This window comes from Apium graveolens, chromosome 3, assembly GCF_009905375.1.
Source record: "Apium graveolens cultivar Ventura chromosome 3, ASM990537v1, whole genome shotgun sequence".
Classification (NCBI taxonomy): Eukaryota; Viridiplantae; Streptophyta; class Magnoliopsida; order Apiales; family Apiaceae; genus Apium; species Apium graveolens.
Window position 1 is genome coordinate 70,270,105 of NC_133649.1, and position 16,275 is coordinate 70,286,379.

Below are 16,275 nucleotides of genomic sequence, written 5' to 3' on the forward strand. Positions count from 1 at the left end.
CCGCTTAAGTATCCGCTTAATGCGATTTTCACAACATTGGTTAAAAGAGGCCGATATAGTCTCAATGTACAAATCTTTAAAATTATTTATCATAACTATCTTTTTTTTATTTAATTTTGCACGTTGGCTCTTGAGTGTATATAAAGATATCCAATACAATATTCATTATTCGTAGAGGTTTGCATCTGTTTATTTTTTCAATATTTAAATATTTTTTGTCTAAATTATATTTTTTATTAGTATAGTATTTGACGGGAGGACGGCTCAAACTAAATTTTATCTAAATTATTATATATTTTTTATTAGTAATGTATTTGACGGGAGGGCGGATTAAACTAAATTTTAATAATTTTTTCATTTGTATTGTGTTTAACAGGAAGGCGGCACAAACTAAATTTTATGTGAATTTTAATAATTTTTTCAATAGAATTGTTTTCGACGGGAGTGCGGCTCAAACTAATTTTTATCCAAATCAAAATAAATTTTTAATAGTATTTTGACGGAAGAGTGGATCAAACTAATTTTTATCTAAATTATAATATCAGTTTATATTAGAATTTATCTAATTAATCCTTTTTATGTTACAACAGATGTCGATCTAACAAAAACTCATAATTATTACGATTATTATCGACTTATTAAGACGTGATATAAACTAGCATGAAGAAAAATGTCCGCCATTTTGTTATTATGTATGTATAGTATAACATGTGTTGGCCTAACAAATCGTGACACAAAAAGGACGATAATTATGAATAATTATTTTTTATTATTATAGATCATGATTTTCTTAAATAATCTTTCTATTACATTTTTTAATAATTTTTTTAGGGTCGTTGCGCAGCGCGGCTTTGTCGACTAGTATAATAATATCTTAATATATATAAAAGAAAAACCCCCGGGAGCTCCAGAATCGTCTAAAAATTATTTATCTATTTTTCTAGAGCACCTTTATTATAAATATTAAAATAAAAATTTCCTTCTTTAACTCCTGTTTTTTAGAGAACAAAATCGAATTTCTTTTCAAATTGGATAATAGATTAATTTTTTTATTTACATTAATCTTAGGAACTATAAATTATAAACCTCATTGGTTTTGATCTTATATTTCTGTATATAAAGTCTTTATCATTGATGCATCTATATATTCATATTTCCATTCCTTAAATCTAACATAATCGCATGCATCAAGGATTTTCGTATAACATCACGGGTGTAAATTTTATAATTTTGTATTCTATCTTTGAATAATCCGTTATTTTTTTTATAATTTTGTATAGATCTTTCAACCATGCGTGATTACTGTTTTTATTAATTCTTTTGCTCTTGATGCAGGAAGCATTATCAGAACCAGATTGATGTATTTTAATGATTTGCACCCGTCAATCTCTCCCGCGGGTAATTTAACAATACTAAACCTAAAATAACTGTTACAATAATAATTACAGTAGTCAATTCAAGTTTTTTTTTACTGTTTGAAGAAGAGTTGTAGTGTTCATTAAAATTTTCGTTCTTTTCTTATGCTACCAGCTCACTATTTTACATCCATTTTTTTTAGCAAAACAGACATTAGATCAGCTTACAAATTATAAAGAATATATTGATATAGTATATTGATATAGTCCATTATAAAAACAGGAAACATACTTTTGATAAAATAAACAAAAAAATATGTTAAAAGGATGTTCTATGTGGGAAAAATGTAATTTTACGAGTTCTAACAAAGATGGTGGCTAGCGATGATGTCGATAAGGTATTTTGAATTTCGTATAATCAAAAAAATATAGTTCCAGCAAAGATTATCGCCGATAAATGGATTCAAAACAAGTAGTTGCAAAATTTACTTAAAAATTTTCTAAAAATATTTTTTGGGAGATCTAAAATCGCACGAATAGTACATATATATTTTTCTAGAGATACTCTATTTTAAATAGGAAAATCAGACCTTCCTTCTTTAGTTCCTTATTTTTAGGATTTAAAAAACGAATTCTTTTTTAAGTTAAATAAATATCTTTTTTCCTACAAAAATAATCTTCTCTTTAGTTTTATAAATATTGAATCATCGGTTTATCAATTTATATGTTTATCATTAAATTATACGTGGATATATATACACCGAAAAGATTACAGCAGTTATTTTGAGCAATTCTTTGTACTTTCAAATCTGCAAGTAAGTGCATATCTTTTTTTAAATTATAAATTCGTTGTTATGTTTTTTACTGAATCGCTACTGTATTTTTTTAAAAACGTATTAATAACCAATTATCTGAATTTTTCTTAGTTTAAAAATTTAATGTTGCAGGCTGTTTGATGCATACAAAGAAAAAAAAAGTTTGTACAACAAGGGTGTACAAAGAATAAAAGATTAAGTTTAAAGAGATTAACTATAATATTTTATTCCCATTCTCTTTTCCTTCTTTTGCTAAATTTTTAAGTCTCAATCTTTATATTGACGATAACATAGTTCAATATGTATAAGAATGATAGCATAGTTTGATAGTTGTTGCAATTTGTACTGCGCTCTAAAGTTTAAATCACTGAAATCTATACTATTACTACTAAATCAATATCCCTACATTAGCGAATTGACAAGTGTCATTTTATAAACTTTTTTCTTATATTATAATGAATGTCGGCAGATAAAAGTATTAGATAATATTAATTTATCTACGAGTATCGGTCCAAAAAGCGTGACACATATAATTATATAATTTATTTTATTATTTACATATATTCATTTTATATAAATTTATAGATATTATTTTAGAAACTTATTTTTATAGCAGCTGCAAAATATGGCTTAATTAACTATCTTTTAAATCATGTTTAACTTTTTTTCTAGAGCCCTTTTAATTTAAATATTTAAAATCAAATTTCCATTTCTCACATCTTAAAGAAATAATCGATCAAAAATTTTGAAAATTGAAAAAATATTCAAATTTAAAATAAAAAAATAAATTTTACAATGGGCGTCGCCCAAGAAAATATGATACAAATTCGCCGCCTCAAGACAATATGATACAAATCAGTATTAATATTCAAAACTTCGGATTTGTGAATTCCAATCGGATTGGAATTTACAATGAGTGTCGGCTCAAAAAAACGTGATACAAATTAGTATTAGCGAAAATTTAAATACATAATTTATCATCTATGTATATTTAATTTGTACGCTCATTGTGATCGTTAATTTATATAATGTTACATATACAATGTTGATTTATCAACGAGGGTCGGCCCTAGAAAGCGTGACACATATAAGTATTTAATTATTTTATTATTTACATATATTCGATTTAAATAATTTAGCTCATTCTGAAAAATCATTCTTTTTTAGCCGCCTATCAATTCTTTTCTTAAACAATCTATATTTTTGGATTTTTATTAATATTGTGTTTGACGGTAGAGCGGCTCAAACTAATTTTTATCTAAAATTATAATATTAGTTCATATTAGAATTTATCTAATTAGTCTTTTTTTATTATAACAGGTGTCGGGCTAATAAAGCATCATAATTGCTACAATTATTATCGACTTAAGAAACGTGATATAAACTGGTATCATGAAAAAATATGTACGCAATTTTTTTATTATGTATATTATAACGGGTGTCGGCCTAACAAAACATGATACAAAATAACTAATAATTATGAATAATTAATTTTTTATTTGATATAGTTCATATTTTTCTTAAATGAGCTTGATATGAAATTTTTTTAAAATATTTGTTTAGGGCCGCTGCGCAGCGCGGCTTTGTCGACTCGTACTTATATAAAGCAGAAGACGGCAGCGTTTAGGTGGCACGTCTCAAATCGTCTCATTCTATTTTTCTAATCTTATCAGTTTTTTGAGTTAATAAATATAAAAAACTACAATTATCATATATTTTTCTAAATATTTTATCAACATTCGTAATATTTTTCTAAAGTTTCTACAAATTTTTCGAATAAAAATTTTGAAATCAACTTAGCATCATAATATTCTCCTAAAACTTCCCCTTCTATTTAAAACAACTTACTGTCTTGATATTCTCCTAAATTTCTTTTTAAATATCATTTCTCCTCTTTTTCCTAAAATCAACTTAATATATTATAATTTCCTAAATTTTTTTTTTTAATTTTTTACTCTATTAAATAGTATAAGGACAAGTATCTATATATATATTTTTCAGTTTTTTAAAATTGTTATATCATCATATTATTATATACTTATGCAAATAAGAAGACAAGGACGGTGAGGACGATTTAAATTTTTTTTTAAATCGTTATAATATATATTATTATATAATATTGTTATATACTCTCCTATCGTTTCAATCTATTAATCTATTTGTGTAATTTTTTCAAAATTTTATATTATTAAAGAGAAAAAATATTACATCAATTAATGACTAATGCATAATATAATTTTATGATAATTTTTTTGAATAATGAGAGAGCACTTTATTGGAATAAAAATGATTAACGAGATAATTACTTTTTAAACTTCATAATTTTTAAATGATCAAGATCAGATAAAAAATACAAAAAGACGAAATATTATCTTAGAAGACCGTTTGCTGACGACTTAATAAACTAGTTCAAATCAAATTGAATGAATCGTAAGCACAAAAAGGTACAGCTAGAGCTGGTTACATATTTAGATTTTATAAAACCTTAAAAGTTATTTTTAAATTCGACTTAACGATCCAACCAACTCAAATCGCACTTTGGGCCTGGGGGCGCTACATTAGTCACAAATAAGTTGGCTCGTATTGGTACTTTCCTGACTATGGTCCATTAGAATACTCACTATTTGTCCATGAAATCTTTATAGAAAAACCAACATAAATAAAATACTAAAATGTAGATTTAGCAAGTCCAAAACTAAAATTAGAGTTCAGCCTCAACCAAACGCCCTCTTTAAGGAAAAGAAAATCCATGATAACCAGCACCTACAGAGTTTCTTCCTACATGCAATACCTGCAGACCAGCAAAGAGGTAATTATGTGATAGTTTATTACAACTTTCAGGACATGCAGGAGCAGCTTCGTAAGTAAAAGCCTAAGCCCTACTGCTTGGTGGTTTTCCCTCTGCACTTTGCTTGGCTTTCACTTGTTCATCAGACAACGGTAGGTAATAGATGCGAGGAGTTGCCTTGGTTTTCCTAAAGAGATCATCCAGAGTGACAATTGGTGGCTCAACTCTTTCGGGGATTGGGGGTGGTGGTGGAAGAGCTCGTTCCCTTGCTGCTGGAGGAGGATTGGATACTGGTGTAGGTGGTGGCGGAGGGAGAGAAACCGGAGCTTGAGGTGGCAAAGTTTGAGGCGCCAGTCTCTGCGCCTGTACACGAGGAGAGGGCTGCGACTGCATGGGAACAGGAACAGCTGGTTGGACAGTACCTGTATTAACAGGGGCAGCTGGAGGAGCCTCTATTCGCATTTGCACTTCCTCGGGTTCAACAAACTCAGCAACCAGAAGACGACCTCCATTTGCTGGCCATTGCAGATTGTATACAGCATTTCGTGTCTCTACAGCTTCCTCAACGGATGAATACTACATTTACAGAAAACCAATAAACCATTAGCCACCCTTTTTAACATAAAGAGTTATAGTTTCACACCTTACAAAAACATTTTCGCATGTAAAAGTATGTTTCACACCACAAAGTATCAGGTTAATTATGTAACAAGTTCTTTTGGTCGACTCTTTTCACATACATGAAAGGAATGGTAACAGGCAGAGAGACGAGAGGACTTACACTGACATAGCAGTGAGTTTTAATGTGATCCATCCAGAAGTTGATAACTTTGCCTGTTTTTCCAAGGAGTTCTTGCACAGCTTTCAAAGTAAAAGGACGCACAAATCGATCAATCCTAAGAGCACTTGTTGGAGGCTTTAAAGATGGTGGAACTGCAGAGAAGTTATAAGACACATATATTAAGCAATTTAGGATGAGAATATTTTGCATCATGGGTAACTTATTTGCATTAAACATCTAAAGATGAATTTAAGGTTTTAACACACACTTGTACAATTCAACTTAGGTATATTGTGTTAGTTCTGGTGCTTCCTGTGGTGACAAACTTCAGGTGCAGAAATCAGTCATATATAGTCAAGAAATATTTATTACTCACCAGTACGTTCTTTGGGTGTTTCAACACCGGACATTGAATCAGACTTGGAAAAATTACGTTTCGCATTTGACTGAAATGTACCCCTAGGTGTAATAGATGGTGATACATTGTCACTATTTGGCTCAAGAGCTTTAAGGCCTTCAGAGTTCCACCGGCGCTGTCTTTTTGTAGTATCGACGTTCCCAATTGTTTCTTGGTCTGCTTAAAATATTAATAGGAAAAAAGTTAGCAGTAAAAAACAAAATTTAAAAAATAACAAGTGAATATACATCTAACTGATCTAAGGTCTTACTAAATGCCATGGCCATATGTACTTTAAAAAAAATAATCATAATTAACAAATACAGAGTAACAGAGAAAATGATCTCGAATATATTAATTTAATAATTTATAGTAAAACCATCCAAACATATTTTGACAAAACACATCAACCAGAGAATAATTGATCTACTTTAGGCCCAGTAAAGGAAGCATCAAGTGGTAGCAAGCATCATCCATTTAGAAATTATAAGGCCTTGTCATGTCTATAAATTGTTCATATAAAATGTTTCATCCTTATTTTGTTCACTTACAAGTTAGCACAGCACTGAAATGTGGGTGATTTATTCATCAAGTTCCTTGTATTTTCCATAAGAAAAAAAAAGTATAGGAAAGGCCAAGTAATTCACACTAATAATATTTAAATCAAGAACAGTTTAGAGTAAAAGCAGATCAAAGATTAAATCCAGAGAAACATTACTCATTCAAAAATCTTACCATGAGGTTTTCGCTTCATGGAAGTAACAGCAGTAACATTTTTACTTTCAACTTTTCCATCAGAAATTGTATCAACCACCATCGCATCAACAGGTAAATCTTCTCTCACTACAGTCACCTCCATTTTCTCCCTCTTATCACCTGCTTCATCAGATGTCGATTTTGACTCTATCTGCTTACTCTCTAATGGATCCTCATCTATTGAATCATCACCAGAACTTCTGTCCAAGTTTAACTTTTCTGAGAACTCTACATCTCCACTATCATTGTTCTTGGCTATATCTGGATTGTCAGCAATATTTGCAGTCTCTTCAACTTTAACTTCATTTTCTTCTGGTTGTTTAACATCCATTTGTTGTAAATTGCCATCATCCAGGTCAACATTGCCCGATGATGGCTCTTCCCTATCATGCTTAACATCAAAGTCTAATTTGACATCATCAGCAATTATATTATCCTTAAATTCTATTTTTTCATTAATTTTAACATTATCAGTAGAAATAGATTCAGATGTTACTTTGCTGACCTCAAATACCTGGGATTCAGGAGCAAAGGAGTTGAGATTGACCTCATGTGGAGGATTTGAATCCTCGTTCTGCGGCTGGATGTTAAGATCCTCAATTTTCTCATTAACAGGGACATTATGAGTAGAATTAGAATCAGCTTTTACTTCGCTGACCTCAGATACCTGGGTTTCAAGATCAGATGAGTTGAATTTGGCCACCTCGTTTAGAGGGTTCAAGTTCTGGTTCTTTGGTTGGATATTTATATCCTCACATATGTTCTGAGCTCCATTGTTCAGCAACTCCTGCCCACTCGATTTTAGTTCAGCTACACCAACCACCGGACTGAATTCTGTGGTTACTTCCTGAACAGTTTCCACGGTGGTTACTTCCTGAACAGTTTCCACGGTGGTTACTTCCTGAACAGTTTCCACTGTGGTCACTTCATGGCTGCTTTTCACAGTATTTTCCTGGACATCCGACCCCACAGTAGTTTCAGCTTCCATGACAGGTTCCGATGCCTTCGTATCCCCTTCCACAACTTGTTCCTGAAAAATTGACCCCGCATTGACATCAACATTCAGATCAGTACTTTTGTCTTCACTCTTGCTGATAGTAACACTACTTTTTTCATCAAATCCTGGCATTCTTGCGGCATCTTGATACTGAACAACAGGTTCAGGTTGAGAAGCAAAATCTTCATCAGCACTTTTGTTGGTATTTCCAATTTCCTGTCGAAGTGATTCATCCAAACGCTTGATCAAATCATCCTTCAACCCCTTAATTGGCAATCTCCTCTTCTTGAGTTCATCTTTCAGCTCAGTGACTTTCCATTGATCAATTGGTTTATTGTACAGAACAGGATATGACGACATCTTAACTTCCAAAACTTCTACTTTCGCAGCCTGATCAAGTAATTTACAAAATACAATTAGCAACAAGAGAAAAATACCATATTTTAAAGATAAAATTCAAATAAGTCCAGTGAACCATCCGTATTTATCATTTCCAAAGGACGAGCGTAAAAAAATCAAAGAGATCAAACATTAGCGCATGTTAAAAACAAGTTTTGAACAAATTAGATCCACCTACATGATATCATCAGTGAAACCCTCAAACTCAACTTTGGCATGTACATCATATTTAATAGGAAAACAAGAAATCCAAATAAATTATAAAATTGAAATTTAACCTTTACGATAAAGCCAAATAACACTCACACTTTGTTTTAGGCGTACCATGGTAATACATTGCATCGACAACTAAAATATATAAATACATTTATATGGTTTCAAAAAAAGAAATACACGTATTATTTTCCCTTTGCTTACTCTAAAATACATAAGATAAGAACAAATTCATAATCAGCAGAAAATCATTAATTCGAAGCCTTCCGACACACTATAAGACAATTGTTCATAAAATCACAATACACAAAGTTCAAAAACTATCATCCAAAGGCAAGCCATTGCACGTAAATATCAGTTTAATAAAAACCTCTGTATACATCAAAACACACACACCACAATAAGATAGTCCCAAATAAGAAACATAGACTACCACTTCTTCTAATCCTTTGTCTTAATACCAATTCTTGTAATCCTTTTCTTACGCATAACCACAATAAATCAACTCACACGCCAAAATTTAAAATTCACGTGAATTCACAAATCAATCATCCAAATCAACACATACAAACATGTTGTGTATAATAAATTTACAAAAAATCAATAACAAATTGAAATTAAAGAGAAGATAGATACTCACAATTTAAGAAACAGCGAAAAGAGGCAGTGATGCTCGGAAGACCACGAATTGGAGAAACGAAAGCCTAATTGAAGGATACAGAAAGAAGAATAAGAGAAAACAAAAAACAAATCAGGGCAAAGGAATCAACACACCGGTATTAATCAACGAGATCGAACAAGATGGTAGCAAGGGCTCAATTCGCGGTTCCTGAAACACACAAAAATCAAATTTAATGAATACGGTTTCAATTGGAGACCCGAATGTTCCGATTCGGATCCAGTCTCGGAGCTTGACCGGACTTTTTTTCTAGGGTTTGCTCCGGCGCTGTTATTTGTGTGTGTGTTGTTTTTGTAACGATATGTGATATGAGTGTCGGGGGAGGGTGAGGGTTTGTGTTGTTTTGTTATCGTCCTTTTTTACTATTATACCCCCCTCCCTTGTTTTTTGGGATAAGCAATGGGGGTCGATGTGAATTATCTTACGATTTAACCCCCAAAGCGCATTATGTTTACGATAAGTGAAAAATAACAAAATCACGAAAAGTGAAAAATCACAATCTCTTTAAAAGTAATAGTAACAGTAGTCACCAGGGATGAGCAGAAAACCGCACAAATCGCAAAAAACGCCCGCACCGCATCAATCCGTACCGCAAAACGCGATTTTTAATTTTCGTGATGCGGTTGCGGTTTGAATTTTTAATAAACCGCACGGTGCGGTGCGGGTTGTGGTTTTAAATTTCTGAAATGCAGTTCAAACTGCACCGCACCGCAATATTTAATATATATATATATATATATATATATATATATATAATAGTTGTATTTCATGATTCCATTTATTAAGTTTGATTCCATTTAACATACTAGGAGTGTTTGCTTACTGATCATCTTGTTTCTACAAAATCAATTGTTGCAAGGTGATCATCCTATTTGTGTTTCTTAAAAAATAATGAGACACATGGTACAAAACCACTTATTTAATAGTGAACTCATTTAATTGTCGAGCCAAGCTTCTACGTTAAACTTTACGGTGTGGAATTTATAATTTGTATTATTGAAGAATATTGACGACTTTGTTAAATTATTCAGAAATTTAATTATTTAAGTTTTGTATTTATTTAAAAATTTTGAACTTGTAATGTACAAACCGCAGTGAACCGCACCACACCGCACTGCATTTTTGTGGTGTGGTTTATGCGGTTTTTGAGGGTACGCGGTGCGGTTGCGGTTTGGAAATTTGATCAAACCGCATGTGCAGTTTGGTTTGCGGTTTGAGGAAAAAACCGCACCGCCCGCACCGCGCTCACCCCTGGTAGTCACAGTACCCGCTTTTGTTTTAAGAAGAATCAAAGTAAATATTCCGCAAAAAAATTATTTTACCAGACCTTTTTACTTTTACAGTACTAAAATTGAAATTTTAATATTAATATTATTTTAAATAATTATTTTACTCATCCCAAAAAAAATAATATATTTATCCTGCTCTCTTTAGAGTAAATCCATGAGTATCGTAGTAAATGTCTCATAATTATAATAAAATATAGTGTCAACTTGATTTTAGAAATTATTGTTACATCAACTCGAGAAACATGTCTTATATTTGTGTTTTATTATTAAAATTATAATATATTTGAATTATAATTAGAGAAAATGAAATCCAAAAACATGTCTTATATTTATGTCTTATAAAAATAATAATATATTTTAATTATAATTAAAGATAAATGAAATGATAAAATAAGAGAATATTTTATCATTCATGATAAAATACATGCGATTCATGATGAATATTTTAGTGTATCCTAATATTTTAAGATACCACTAAAATTGCTCGAATTTGAACTTAGAACAACATATCAGGACACCATTGAACTTCTTTTTTTTTGAAAATAAGAAAGCTTCCATTAAAATAATAAATCATACAAGATAACATTCTGCACTTAAACAGGGGAAAGCTCCACTCCCTGATAAACACAATCAGCTATAAAATAAGATGCTCTTGCTATAGCATGAGCGACCCTATTTGAAGATCGTCTAACAAACAAGATAGAAACAAATTCTAGCTCTTTTACCAAAGTCCTACATTCCTCTATGATACCCCCAAAGTAAGACATCACGGGACAAGTGCTTCGAATTGACTGTACCACCGTAAGACTGTCAGATTCCACAACAACATCCCTCCGGCCCTTCCGTTTTATCCAACTCAACGCCTCACGAACACCCAAAGCCTCCGCCATGTGAACTGCTACCCTGCCTTCACGACAACAAGATATGGCCTCAATGACTGAACCTGCACTATCTCTAGCCACACATGCAAAGCTGTGATTCCCAGATTCCTCAAATAACGCTACATCCACATTGATCTTCAAACCATTCTCAGCAGGCCGTCTCCATTTATCACTACCATCCTCTTGACACGAAAATGCAATCAGAGGGCTATAAACTTTATCTTGTTTCTTCAGCCACTAATCAAGCGAATTATAAGTGTGAATAAGGATCCAAGAAATGAGAGTCCCTTTGTGTTAGTCCCTTAACAATATAGCAAGAATTACAGAAGGGGGGTTGAATGGAATTCTTGAACCTTTTTCTTGTAATAAAAATGTTCAACTCGATTATGGATATATTTGTTTTGATTAGCACAATGCGGAATGTAAACTTGAATGAATCAAAATATAAGTAATTAAAACAAGAGTCTTTAAAAATTTTCTGGTGGATTTAAACAATTCCACCAGAGATATATATAATATATCGAGAGGACTCTGTGTGCAGAAATGCTCACAGCTGCTTACAAAATAGAACTGCTGAGAATACAGGAAATGCTAAAGATTGTGCTTACAAAGATTTCTCTGTTTTTATGTTTCTCAGCTATCTCAGTTATTTTTCTATTTGCTACTCTCTTGGTTTATATATTACCAAGATTACAAAGTTAAAAGAACTGAACAAATATAAAATCTAACAGTCTTGATCTTTACTGCTTTTCGTCCTCTATTACCCAGTTAATGGGCTTCCACAGTGTGTTTGTATCCAACTCGACGGCAGTGTGTCAGCTTTCACTGTTCAACTGATGTTTGAATCTTGATATGATCATCCGTCGACTTTCAGATCATCCGTCGATGACTTAATTGATCATCGGTCGACTGCTATGTTAAACATCCGTTGATAGTCATTTGATCATCCGTCGAAGCTTTGTTAATCATCCGTCGGTAGCTATTTTGGCACTTGACTTCATTTCACTTATACAGAATTATAAGACATTGCTTATGTACAGTTAATCAACCTATTCTGCATATCTAGTTAAAGTCAGCATGACTTATATGCTACTACAGATTCTATACAAAGGTGCATACATCACTGTGCTACAAACTTATTATTACATAAGCTACTCACTTGATGGATAATAAGTTAATCATCCGTCGGGACTATAATGAGTTATCCGTCGGGACTAAAACTCTTATCCGTCGAGTGCTACATTATTTCACTAAGTAAAATCTACTTAGACATTTTGTTTAAGTGATCATCAAGTACACAACATATTCACAACATTTTATGGTTCCACACTAAATCATTGCGAGCTTTCCACAAAACCCAGCAAAGCATGACCAACAATCCCCGTTTGTTTTCTCCAAGACACTGAAGCATATTAGAGATCCACATGTAAAAATTATTGTTATCATCCTCCACAACTCCTATCCCTGTACGTTCCCAGCACATCCTAGCATACGAACATGACACCAGACAATGATAAATTGTTTCTTTTTCTGTCTGACAGAAAGGACAAAGATCATCAACATTCACATGCTTTGACCTTAGCTGAATTTTTGTAGGAAGGCATCCTGTAGCCGCTCTCCAAATCAGGTCTTTAACTTTTGGCGGAACTCGAAGCTTCCACATTTTACCCCAGAATGACGAATATTGAATCTGCTGAGTCTTCTCTTTTAATTCCTGTAGCTTTCTGTACGCACTCTTTACTGAATAATTGCCTTACTTCTCAAACTGCCAGAACCATAAGTCTTTTTGACGACTTGCACAGAGAGGAATGCTTAAAATAGCTTCAGCTTCCCATTCATTAAACAAATCACGCACCAAGTCAACATTCCGGGCCAGTATTTCAGTGTGCATCAGACTAGCCACTTTTCTATTCAGCAAACCAGGCTCCTCTGCTGACACATAAAGACTATTATCCACGGGTAACCAGGGATCACCCATAATACTAATATCCTTCCCATTGCCAACTCTACATCTAGAACCCATTCTCACCAACTCCTTCGCTTCAAAAATACTCTGTCATATAAAACTGGGACTGCTACCCAGTGTTGCTTCTGCAAAACTTTTATCCTAATAATATCTAGCTTTAAATACTCGAGCAGCTAACGTGTCAGGTTTACATTGCAGTCACCAACATTGTTTCCCAAGTAGAGCAATATTAAAATCCCTCAGGTTCCTAAACCCCATCTCACCCTTAGATTTATGCACTGTTAACCTGTTCCAACTCATCCAATTAATACCTTTACTATTTCTCGACGAAGATTTCCGCCAGTAGTTACACATCATCTGCTCTAAATCCTTACATACCTGCACAGGGAGCAAAAAAACATTCATAGCACAACTCGGCAAAGACTGAGCCACTATTCTAATTAAAATTTCTTTGTCCGCCTTCAAAATAAGCTGCCCTTCCAAGCTCTGAATCTTTTGTCTCATACGTTCTTTCAAAAAACCCAGCATAGCCGACTTATTTCTATTAATTATATTCGGCAAACCCAAATATAGACTACTCTCATCAGCCTCATCAACTCCTAAACATGAACAAACTCCTCTTCGAACTTAATCAGATGTATTTGGGCTGAAAAACACTGACGATTTAGATAAATTCACCTGCTGACCTGAGGCTTGTTGAAAGCATTGCAACAGGCATAATATATTTTGAGCTGCTTCCTTAGTAGCACGACAGTAGAGATAACTGTCATCAGCAAATAACATATGAGACACCACTGGAGATGTCCTAGCCACCTTACACCCTCTTATCTTCTTGTCTTGCTCATAACTCCCAATCAGAGATGAAAAACCTTCCATACACATAATAAACAGGTAAGGAGATAAATGATCTCCTTGACGTAACCCCCGTTGAGGAACAATTGGCCCTACCTCATGCCCACCATAAGCAATTTTATAAGAAACTGAACTAACATATTTCATGATCAATCTAATCCATTGATCACAAAAACCCATTTTTAACATCACCGCTTCTAGATAATTCCATTCAACCCGATCGTATGTCTTGCTCATATACAACTTAAGAGCCATATAACCATCTTTTCCTTTGTTCTTCCTTTTCAAATAGTGCAACACTTCAAAAGAAATCATTATGTTATCAGTGATAAGCCTACCCTGCAGAAATGCACTTTGACTATCAGAAATAATATTTGGTAGCACCCTTTTCAGTCTATTAGCAAGTACCTTAGAAATAATCTTGTAAGCAACATTGCGTAAAGTAATAGGTCGCATATCAATCATCGACTCAGGCTTGTTTTTCTTTGGAATAAGCACAATGTGAGTGTCATTTAACTCCCCCAGAAGCGTTCCATCACTGAAGAAATCCCTCACAAGCTTTACCACATCCTTGCTTACTATATTACAGAATTTCTGATAGAACCCCGGATTAAATCCATCCGGACCTGGTGATTTATCTGGGTCCATTTAAAACAATGCAGCTCTAACTTCACTCTCCTCCACAGTCGCTTGTAATGCCAGGTTTTGCTCATTTGATACACCTTCCTGAATGAATTTTGTCACAGCATCTGAATGCGTGTTTGAAGCCTTGAAAACATTATCAAAATAGTCCACCACTAACTTTGGAAGCCCAATATCCCAGCCAACCCACACTCCATCATTATTCTTAAGATTTGAGATTTGATTTCTCTTCCGTCGTTTACTAGCACATGCATGAAAATATTTCGTATTTTGGTCACCTGATCGCATCCATAGTTGTTTCGCCCGTTGTCTCCAAAATATTTCCTTCTGATTTAAAACTTCACACAGTTGCTCATGAGTATCCTTATACCTCTTAACAGACTCTACATCTCTTCTACTCTTAACCCTTCTCAGCACTTTATTTAACTTCGCAATCCTTTCTTTAAAATTTTCAGTGATCTCTTTACCCCACTTTGCCAGTGATGTACTACAACATTTAATCTTCTTCTGAAATGAATCTTCCGAGAACAACTCCCAGCTTGACTGCACTATCTGATGACACATTGGCTCCCTAAGCCAAGCATTTTCGAACCGAAAGTGCTTCACGGATTTTTGGAATTCTTGCAGAACTGGATCCAGCCACAAAGGACAATGATCAGAAGTAGAAATCTCCAAATTCACTAGTCTTGCTGTTGGAAATAAAAGGTTCCAGCTATGCGAAATAAGAGCCCTGTCAAGCCTTTCCTCCACCCACAAACTCGTACCCTTTCCTTTCTCCCAAGTAAACGGATAACCTACTAACTCCATATCTATCAAATTACACTCGTCTAAAACCTCTTGAAAGCCTCTTAATAACCAACTTGGATATTTATTACCCCCTTTTTTATCAGTAGGACTTAACATATTATTAAGGTCACCAATAATACACCACGGTAACTCAGATTCCCCAGCTAGTCTACGAATAAGATTCCAAGTGTTTCTCCTTAAAGAACGCTTTAGTTCTCCGTAAAAGCCCGTCACACGAAATTCCGGGAGACCATCCATGTTTACTACCAAATCAATATGATTATTACCGTAGTTTAAGAGCTTAGCCTCCCCCTCCTTCTTCCAAAGCATTGCCATGCCACCACTGTGAACCCGAGCTTCCACAACGAAAATACCCTCGTAGCCCAGCCTTTGTCTTACACAATCCACCTTAGATTTATTACTTAAAGTCTCACACAAAAATATAACTTTGGGCCTCTTTTGGAAAATAATTTCCTGAAGGAATTGGACAGCTCGTGGGTTCCCAAGCCCACGGAAATTCCAGCTTAACAGACTCATAATCCTTGACGGGCCCATGATTTGGAACCCGCCACATAATCGTTTTTTGGATCTGCTTCAATACTACCCTTAAGGCCCATCTCAGCTTCATTGTTTTGATTCCGGCCCAGCTCATCTTGTGTCCTACGCCTTTTAGGATCCA

General features: G+C 33.7%; 2 protein-coding genes across 5 annotated transcripts; both read right to left on the reverse strand.

The window, feature by feature from the left end:
• Positions 1-4,826: 4,826 nt before the first annotated feature.
• On the reverse strand, positions 4,827-9,520 carry LOC141712398 (uncharacterized). 4 transcript variants are annotated; one of them, XM_074515325.1, is made up of 6 exons: positions 9,142-9,520; positions 7,407-8,279; positions 6,872-7,283; positions 6,116-6,316; positions 5,740-5,891; positions 4,827-5,534 (listed from the first exon to the last, which is right to left on the reverse strand). In XM_074515325.1, the coding sequence occupies exons 2-6, from the start codon at positions 8,247-8,249 to the stop codon at positions 5,043-5,045; spliced, it is 2,100 nt and encodes a 699-aa protein (XP_074371426.1). In that variant the 5' UTR covers positions 8,250-8,279; positions 9,142-9,520; the 3' UTR covers positions 4,827-5,042. The 4 variants fall into 4 exon arrangements, with proteins under 4 accessions (XP_074371426.1, XP_074371425.1, XP_074371423.1 ...); XM_074515324.1 differs by having other exon boundaries at positions 7,398-8,279; XM_074515322.1 differs by having other exon boundaries at positions 6,872-8,279.
• A 5,296-nt stretch (positions 9,521-14,816) lies between these two features.
• On the reverse strand, positions 14,817-16,133 carry LOC141714312 (uncharacterized). The gene has a single exon (XM_074517837.1). The coding sequence runs from the start codon at positions 16,131-16,133 to the stop codon at positions 14,817-14,819; it is 1,317 nt and encodes a 438-aa protein (XP_074373938.1).
• Between the last annotated feature and the right edge of the window lie 142 nt (positions 16,134-16,275).

Coding starts and splice junctions, on each gene's coding strand:
- LOC141712398 (XM_074515322.1), bottom strand. CDS start 8,249: ATGTCGTCATATCCTGTTCTGTACAATAAACCAATTGATCAATGGAAA. Junction 5,892..6,115: donor AACACCCAAAGAACGTACTG/GTGAGTAATAAA, acceptor ACTTCTCTGCAG/TTCCACCATCTTTAAAGCCT. Junction 5,535..5,739: donor AAACTCACTGCTATGTCAGT/GTAAGTCCTCTC, acceptor CTGTAAATGTAG/TATTCATCCGTTGAGGAAGC.
- LOC141714312 (XM_074517837.1), bottom strand. CDS start 16,133: ATGAGTCTGTTAAGCTGGAATTTCCGTGGGCTTGGGAACCCACGAGCT.